Source organism: Cucurbita maxima, unplaced genomic scaffold (assembly GCF_002738345.1).
Source record: "Cucurbita maxima cultivar Rimu unplaced genomic scaffold, Cmax_1.0 Cma_Scf00030, whole genome shotgun sequence".
In the NCBI taxonomy this organism is placed as follows: domain Eukaryota; kingdom Viridiplantae; phylum Streptophyta; class Magnoliopsida; order Cucurbitales; family Cucurbitaceae; genus Cucurbita; species Cucurbita maxima.
Genome location: NW_019272046.1, coordinates 2,399,666 through 2,409,269, shown reverse-complemented (window position 1 = coordinate 2,409,269; position 9,604 = coordinate 2,399,666). Strand labels below are relative to the sequence as shown.

The 9,604-nt window shown below is 35.3% G+C and overlaps 1 protein-coding gene across 1 annotated transcript; it reads left to right on the top strand.

Moving 5' to 3' along the window:
• The first annotated feature begins 7,348 nt into the window (after nt 1–7,348).
• LOC111466189 (UPF0503 protein At3g09070, chloroplastic-like) lies at nt 7,349–9,558 on the top strand. Its single transcript, XM_023110772.1, has one exon. It carries the CDS (start codon nt 7,476–7,478, stop codon nt 9,453–9,455), a length of 1,980 nt encoding a protein of 659 aa, XP_022966540.1. The 5' UTR covers nt 7,349–7,475; the 3' UTR covers nt 9,456–9,558.
• The last annotated feature ends 46 nt before the right edge of the window (nt 9,559–9,604 follow it).

Genomic DNA, 9,604 nt, shown 5'->3' with positions numbered 1-9,604 from the left:
ATTTTTTTTCCAATTTAAAAAAAAAAAAAAAAAAAAAAAAGTTCACACAACCTAAAGCCTTAAAAAAGTTCTTTTTACAGTTTCGTTAACAAATACTTTCAAGATTTGTAGTGAAAATTTTGAATTATCAAAAACAGAAATTATGTCAAATAGACAATTTTTGCAACTAGTTTTTTAAAATGTCAAATTTTAAATAAAAAATTAGATTTAGATTGGTTAAATTTCTAACAACATTGTTTATTTCAGGTTTGGCATGCTACCTAATGAAAAATTTCGTCCTTATTATTTTTTTTTAATTTACATTAATTAACAAATGACCTAATTAATGCTACCAACAATTTTGTTAAATCTCTTCTTTTTTTAATAAGAAAATAATCTAACAGACACATGTAATTCAAGCCTATTTTGATTTTAATTGGCTGAGCCATTAACACGGAAATTTATAAAATCTAGACGGTTTATACATGTTATTTCAATTGAAATTTTTCTTATGTATATGGGTCCAAGCCCAAGGTGGAGGCTCTGTTAAAGTGTGTATCATTTTATTCATTGTTTTTAATCAGAAAGCAAAATGGGAAAGGGAAAAGCCTCTGATTTATTACGAGTTGTGTGTATGTGGGGTAAAGGAATGGGGTAAAGGGGTTTCATTTGATTGTCCTTTTGCGTTCATTTTTCACTTGTAATGATGGGTCTTCTTTTCCCTTCTTTCGTTTCACAGCTAGACTTGTTCTTGCATACCATGCTCGCTTTTACTTTATTAAACACCAAAAGAAAAAAAAAACAAAAAAACAAGGGAAAAGAAGCCATTCCACTTGTAACTGTCACTTGGGACTCACTTTTGAGTGAGAATATGGGTTGCCTAATTATGGGCAATAATAATCTAGACAGAAAATTAGACAACATTATTTGATATTATAGCGTTGGAGAATTTTTGAAATCTTTAGATGCGCATGTTTATGTTATCTACCTCTCATTAGCTTTTATTACCATTTGCAGATCATTGCTGTAATGTGTGCTCCACACCATTTTATCCTCATTATGAATCCGAAAAGGTAACTTTCATAAGCTCAAGATTATGTTTACTTACCTAGTGTTCTCATTATATTATTTTCAGTCTGCTCTAGATAGACTCATGCAATCAGGCCATGCTTGTTTCCATTTATGAATTTGTATGCTCTAATTAGTGATATATTCAACTGCCCAAGAGGCTGCCTCATTTCCATTTTTCAGTTTTAAAATTTCTATTTGTTGAGATAATTACCAGATTTTTCATTTTTCTTTCTTTCATCACATGGGCTCTTTACTGATTATCTTTTTATGTAGTTCACTTTGTAGATTCTACTAATAGATCCAATAAAAATAAATCACATCAAGAAGTAGGTATCCTAGGCACTAATAGAAGGACCCTAAGTACTTTTCTTCTACTCAGTGTACCTTTTTAGCCTCTCTCAACTTTGGAGTGTTGATTAGATTTTTGGGGGGAAAAAAATGAAGAACTGTTCATTTTAACTTTTTAGTATTAACTAAATTAGAAAACTTAACCCCAGCCAGAAGAAAAGAAAAGGGAATATAGAACATTAGACTCATTTTCCTTTCAAAATCATTTTGAAGCCTTTAGTTGATGGCTCTAAAACAGGTAATCCCCATAAACAATGACACAAATATGATGTCTATGTGTCGCATTGATGAGAAAATGAACTGAAAACCCATATGTTTGTTATATTAGTGAAATTATATATGTCCTCTGGAAGGAAGTGGAGGGGTGGGGATATGTGAAGACTGGGAAACTGTTCCAATTAATCTGTGTCTTTTCATTGAGAAAATGACAAAGAATTAAAGAAATGAAGAAAGCTCATTCTCACTGCAAAAAGCAGCACGGGAGGGACAAAAACTGCACACGCAGTGGACATTAGAATCTGCAGTTCCCTTCACAAAACAACACAATCCAAACATAAACCCTTTTGCCAAATCCAAATCTGTTATCTCTTCTTAATCTCATCAGTTTGCAGGCTTTGACAGAAACTAAATTAAATTTTTTTTTACTCCCTTCCCCTGCCTTGGTGTGGATCCATAGGCATGCATGGATTTGTTATTATTATTGTTGTTATTATGGTGTTTTTCTGGGCACAGGTGATTGAAAATTGTAGGTAGTTTAATATTGTTTGTAGGATTATCATAATAATTCCAATAGATTGTAGTGTAAGCAAATCTTTGCAAGATTCTTTTGCTGTCCATTAGCCTGGAAGGTGAAAACAAAGTGAAATGATTAAGTTTTTCTTTAATACTGTTTTAGATCCATGTAAGACAACTTTGAACTCTTCTTTATCATTGTTGGTTATTAAATATAGTTGGTAGTACTCAAAGAGGGGTTCTTTTCTCGGCTATAATATTCTACTAATTCATTAAATATTTTGTACAGTATTAATGGTCGGACTCATTCTTTTGAGATCAGGAGTTTAAATCACCAATTGCATTAACTTTACTTGATTCGGGATTACTTTTGTCTTTTAGCCTCTATTAAATATAAATTAAAAGTTTTTGTCTTGACAATAACAGATATTGTATACCAACACTAAATAATTTTCGAGCGAGACAAAATAGGTCAGTTGGAGAAATCATTCTATCGGTAAAACTTACTTAAGGGAATGGGAAGCTTTTCATACCTAATCTTAAACCTTAAATATCAAATCTCAAGTCTTCTCATTCCCANTAAATTTATTTGCCAAAAAAAAAAAAAAAAAAAAAAAAAAAAAAAAAAACTCAAATCATTGGGATTGTTAAAAACTCAAATCAAGTCTTCTCTCTCTCTAGAATTCCATGCAGACATTTCCTTATGGGAGCAACCACATTATTATTATTATTATTATTATTATTATTATTATTATTATTATTATTATTATTAGAAAAAACACAGCCAAAACCCTAAATAAAAGACAGGTCACTTACACAGAAAAAGAAAGAGAGAGAGACAAACTCTTAATCCTTTTATGTTTTTTAATAAATGAAAAATGAAATAAATAAATAAATAAATAAATAAATAAATAGTGTTTCTTTATTAATAAAGGAAAATTAAAAGATAGAGGACACTAATACACTTTACGCCTCATAATATTGAATAACACAAAAAAGAAAAAATAAAAAAATAAAAAAATTAAAAAAAGAAAAAGAAAAATACACCCACACCCCAATCAATGAAGTAAAGTTGGTGATAATTACCATCATACCCCTCCCTTTTCTTTTCTTTTCTTTGCTTTCATGTGATTGCCCCCCAACCGCCTCCTCTTCATCGTGACTTTGCGGTGCCCAAATTCCTTTTCATTTCCCTCTCTCTTTATATATATAAATTTCTTATTTTTCTCTCTTTTTTAGGACTTTAAATAAACTACTAAATTTAATTTACTTTAGCTCTCTTAACACATTTGATATTTAAATTTTTCTAATTTCATTTTGGAGAGTGAGTATTAAGACTATGAATAAAAACTTCAATTTACTTTCAATTTATACATATTGTTTTATTTTCAATAATTTCCATCTTTTTTTAGTGAGTTATTATACATTTTTTGTTTTTTTTTTTTTTTTTTTTGTTTTGTTTTTTTTTAAATATTCATTTTTTTGAAATGAAAAATGAAATAAAAATGGCTTGTCTTTTTTAAATTAACTCTATAAATTAAAATAACATAATGTTAGGAATAATTAAGATTTGAAAGGAAAAATCGGGTGCGGTCAGGTCCATGGAAGTCATATGAGAACTGTGGGCCCAAAATTTGAGGCCTATTGATGCCACCGCGCTTTGTATAACAATACGTAATTCCTACGTATACACGTGTGCTTTCATTTGGTCATTATTATTATTAATTATTACTATTATTATTATTATTCTTATTATTATTATTATAATTATAACTTTTCTTTTGGTTTCTAATCAATTTTCATAATAGCTCAACAATTTCTTAAAATTTAAATTACACAAATTTATTTTTATAACTATAATAGTAAAATATGAATATTTATATTATTATGGTGTTATTATTAAAGCCTTTATTTGATAATTATTTTTTTTTTAAATATTTAATGGTAAAAATTAAGTTTGTTGGCTAACAATATTTCATATTATAATTTTTAAAAAAATTAATTTATTACAGAGTAAAAAAAATTGATATTAAAGTTGATATGTATACTTGCAATAATGTTATAAATAGTTTTATGCAAACCCACACATGAAAAGTATTGTCTAATGCCAAGATCGTACCTTTTTTACTGTGCAGTGTTATGATCTTGACATGCTCATGACAACTCTTAAAGGATACTCGAGTTTTATTTCTATTTTTTACCCTACTTTGTGGTTTCGTTGGACCTTAGGTAGGGTTTACGTTCGCCAACCAAACACAACTCATGTGGAATGTAAGTTTGTTCAACTACACACTGTCATCTGTGCGTGCATGTTCAATCATCTACGACCTATCCGACTTGCCTCATTAACCATCGTAACTCACATGGTCGTGTCCATCAAGAATGGATCTGTGTCGTTCATATCATTGGTGCATCTTGAACATCTATCCATTTGAGTTGTATCGAGTCAAGGACCCTCTTGTGTCTATGCTAAGTCATTTACGGAAATTGTATTGGATAACATATGCATATTTCAACCTCTGACACATGGCGAGGGTGCAATGTTAGGTACACCCATGCCATCTGACATTGTCCTTGAAAAACCATTTCAAAGGAAGTCGCTCGAGACACTCATCTCGCAATGTTTGCCTCACTATGACACATGTATATGTCATAGGATAGCTCGCTTAAGGGTGGTGGTGGAAGTCGCTTAGCCTCCCTCTAATGTACATTATGAGGTATTTTTTTGTCTAGGAGAGACATGATTCTAGCGAATGTTCATAGATCTCGTGGAGCGTCCATTCGGTGTCCATTTGACACCAAATTTAGTGAGATTTCATCTTTCGTATGGACAAACTTAACTTTAGACCCACAACCCAAACTCTTGCCGAAACCTCGACATTTGAGGTTAAGGCCTGTAGCTTTACTCGACCCTTCATCAAACCTATCTTTGACCCCCTTGTCTACTTTTTGCCTCTATCTTGTTTATGTCTCAGCTTGGCTCAAATGCACTTCTTCCTTGGTGTGTTAGATGATGCACCATCCTCCTCAGTCGCATTCTAGCACTTGACTACCTTGGCCCTCACATGACCGGATGGGTGCTACTTGAGGGTTGTCGTCTTGTTTGACTCTATGTGAGAGTTACAACCTACTTTTTTTTTCTTAATGTGGTTGTGAAATTCTCCCCTACTTAAACTAGTCATCATTCTCGATGACTTTTTTGGGGACATAATAACACCATGGATTGTGACACTCTCTTCCACTTAATATCAACATTGTCCTTGATGACGATCCAAACTTTTGAGTGGCTGCTAACTATCCCGTTGGAAATAGCATGCTTTAGAACGAATACGAAACTTGCACACTATATGGGTTATCCCAATGACCTTCTCTTGGTCTCCAAAACTTGCAGCATAAGCACGAAAAACGCAACTACCCAATGGTTATGGGCTATTCCACCAAGGACCTAACTCACCCTTTTCTCAAACTCGACCTTGTAATCACTAGACAAACCATGGCAAAAATAGTACCAACATCTCTTCACCTAAACTAGGGAGAGTGTGGAAATGATTCTTTTGAATACACGAGACCTGATGTGTCTTGACAAATCCTTGGTGGATAAGATTGGTTCTTATTTCATGACAGTAGAACTCCCGTCATTGATGTGTCACCTAACTTGTTCCTTGAGTTAGAACAAGTGTTGCACAATCGTTGTTCCACTTCCGCAAGAGTACAATTGTGACACCTGACACCCTTAACCAACCCTTTAATGAAGAAAAATAGTCACAAGAGACGAGCTTGAATCCAAGTCTACCTTTAAGTAGCTCGTATGGGCTGATATTCAAGGCCATGTCAAACACCCTTGGGCAACCTTTACTAGTCAGCCTTCAAGGCCACAATCGACTCCACAAGGGGTCGACCATTCATGATTCGAATGCTACAATAGAGGCCAACTACCTTGGATCCTTGTCATACCTTAAAGGGCTTGGTCTTTTAGCTTCAAACATGACTCAGCCTATTATTTCACCTCTAATAAGAACAATTGAAATTCGAATTGATCTGTAACTTTTTCGTGGACACAAATCTATATCTAAAAAATAAAATTTAAAGATCAGAACATATGAATAATTGTGAAACCAATCAAATTTTCTTTTAAGCATTAAATGCGAGTTTTCACGAAGAAAATTAGTAAAGGTACGATATATGGGTGGGATGACTAATGAAAAAGATGTTATATGGGCATGAGAAGTGACAAAACAAAACAAATATTTGGACTTTAAGAAATAGCCGTTGAAAACATCAAATTATTACTTATTTATTATTGCAATACAAAATAAAAAGAAAATTCACAATAATAATAATAATAATAATAATAATAATAATAAAGGAAAAAAGAAAAAGAAAATAAAAAGAAATCAAAATCTAGTTTTTTTTTTTTTTCCACCTTTGTTATCATCTCATCTCAGGAATCTTTTTAAAAGGAAAATTCACAATAAAAGTAATTAAAAAAAAGTACAATATTTTCTTCTCTAATTTTTTTTTTCTCTTCTTAAAGATCATGATCGTTTTCCCCTTTTATTTATTTTTATTTTTTTAATTTGATTCTATTGGATAATTACATATTTAGTAATTAATTAATTCATTTATACGTTTTTATTATGCCAGATTTAATACCCAAAATTTAAAATTTTAATTTGATTACTTATTTATTTGATGACTATCTCCACGAACCAACACAAGTTGTTATTTTAGTATGTTTTATCTCCACGTAAATTTGTAAAATTTATTAGCCGGTAATATTCACTAAAATATTTAAAAAAAAATTAAATTCATGTCTACAAATTCTAATCAAAGAAAAAATTAATTATTTTCTTTTTAATTTTTTAATTTTTTAATTTTTAGAAACATTAAATTAACTATTTTATATGGCAAATTAGTATTAATTGATAGATTGTGTTTATCTTTTAGTTTTTTTTTTAAAAAAAAATTGTTTTTCAATTAAATATAAAAGTAAAAATGAGATAGGCAAACAGAGCCTAGAAAGTGTAGGCCTGGGGCAAGGGGGAGTAGAGAAGAAGGGTACAAAATGGTAATTTCACAGTGGCGCATGTTACTAGAATAGTAATTTTCTCTTCTTTTAACGAAAAAATATAATTAAAAAAAGGGATAAGACACGCAGCCTGTGGGCCCCACCTTTCTTCTTCCCTCCCACAGAATTTTCAGTCGTTTTAACCTTATTTTGTTTTCTGTCCGTTAGACCCAAATTCTCTCTCTCTTCTTTCTCTCTCTCCTGATCTCAATTTCGCTCTGCTTTGTAACATGACCAGTAGCTGTTGCTTTTGCATTACGAATCAATTTCACCGGTGATGAATCCAGTCACGGAGGCCCTACCGCCATTGCCGCCGCAGCCCCACCGTCCCTCCACCTCCTGCGACCGTCACCCACAAGAGCGTTTCACTGGTTTCTGCCCTTCATGTCTATGCGAGCGTCTTGCTGTTCTAGAACCTTCTTCGACTTCTACCTCTTCTCGAAAACCACCGCTTAACTCCTCCGCCGCCGCTGCCGCTTTAAAGGCCATTTTCAGACCCTCTGCCGGCGCTGGTCTTCCATCGGCTGCATCTGGCCGGAATAAACCGTCCTCGTTTTTTCCTGAGCTTCGTCGGACTAAGTCCTTCTCGGCGTCAAAGAACGAAGGATTTTCAGGCGTTTTTGAGCCTCAGAGGAAATCCTGCGACGTTAGAGCGCGGAATACTCTGTGTACTCTTTTCACTCAGGATGATGAACGGAATCCGTTGAAGAATGAAGCTCCTCCGGTAAGTAATGGCGGTGTTCACATTGAGGATGAACCGAGAAACTTGGCTTCTTCGTCTGAAGAAGAACAAGACGAAACGGAAACTGAACCTGAAATTGAGATTTCTGTGGAATCCAATGCCGGTAACGTAGTGGACGACAGAGTTCAAGAATTCGTTGAAGAAGATGAAGAAGAAGAACAAGGCGAGGAAGAGGATCATGAAGAACCAAGTAGGCCGGAAACGGAACTGGTTCAAGACGATTTCAAGAGCATAAAGGATCACATAGATCTCGATTCCCAACCTAAGAAACCCTCCGGTCGTGATTTCAAGGAGATTGCCGGCAGTTTCTGGTCCGCCGCCTCTGTTTTCAGCAAGAAATGGCAGAAATGGAGAGACAAACAGAAGCTCAAGAAACAGAGAAATGGCGGTAGCTCCGTTGCATTGCCGGTGGAGAAGCCGATCGGCCGTCAATTCAGAGAAACTCAGTCGGAAATCGCCGATTACGGCTATGGCCGCCGATCTTGCGATACTGATCCTAGATTCTCCCTCGACGCCGGCCGAATCTCCTTCGATGATCCTCGTTACTCCTTCGAAGAACCGCGAGCTTCTTGGGATGGCTATTTAGTAAGCCGTACTTTCACCAGAATGCCGACGATGCTCTCTGTTGTTGAAGATGCTCCGATTCACGTTTCTCGAACCGATACTCAAATTCCGGTTGAAGAGCCTGCAATTCCCGGCAATGACGACGAAACCGTCCCTGGTGGTTCAGAACAAACCAGAGATTATTACTCCGACTCCTCTCGCCGGAGAAGAAGCCTCGACAGATCAAGCTCGTTAAGGAAGACGGCGGTAGCCGTCGTAGCGGATATGGACGAGGTCAAATCATCCTCAAACGCGAAAGTCTCTCCGGCCACCGCCGATTTCTTCTCCGGTCCAAAATTGGTAGTTCCAGACAAAATCCAAAGAGATTCCAACTCGAATTCCTTGCGAGACGACTGTTCGGAGACCTTCGAAATCCCTTTCAGAAACGGCGAGCGTAAGGAGGCGAAAAAGTCCCGGCGGTGGGGCAAAGGCTGGAACATTCTGGCGTTTATCCACCGCCGAAACGGCAACAAATACGAAGACGACGACCGATACAGCAGCAGAACGAACGGCGTAACGAGATCCTTATCGGAATCATGGCCGGAATTTCGAGGCGATCGAAACGGCGACGTTAGAGCAATCGGAGGAATCGGAGGAACGGGATTTAATCCAAAAATGATGAGAAGCAATAGCAGTGTGAGCTGGAGAAGCTCGCAGAGCAACAATGGCGGATCGTTTGGGAGCAGCATGAGAAAGAGCAACAATGGCGGATTGTGGAGGAAGAAGAAAGAAGATTTGGTGTTGGAGAGAAATCCAAGTGCGAGATATTCACCGAACGAGGTCGTCGACAATGGGCTATTACGATTTTATCTGACGCCGATGAAGGGTGGTGGTAGCCGTCGTGGGGGGATTGTGAAGAACCGGCCAAATCCGGCACAGTCCATTGCCAGAAGTGTACTGAGGCTGTACTGAAAATCAAGAAGAAGATGAAGAACATGATCAAAAGAAGGTGTAATGTTTTTGTTGAATTTGGTGGTGAATTTCTGTGTATTTTTTTTTTTGTTGGAATTGGATTAAAAACAAAAAAAAAAAAAAAAAAAAAAAAAAAAAAAAAAAAAATT

What these genes read in the sequence shown, in the direction of transcription:
- LOC111466189 (XM_023110772.1), top strand. Translation starts at nt 7,476, where the DNA reads ATGAATCCAGTCACGGAGGCCCTACCGCCATTGCCGCCGCAGCCCCAC.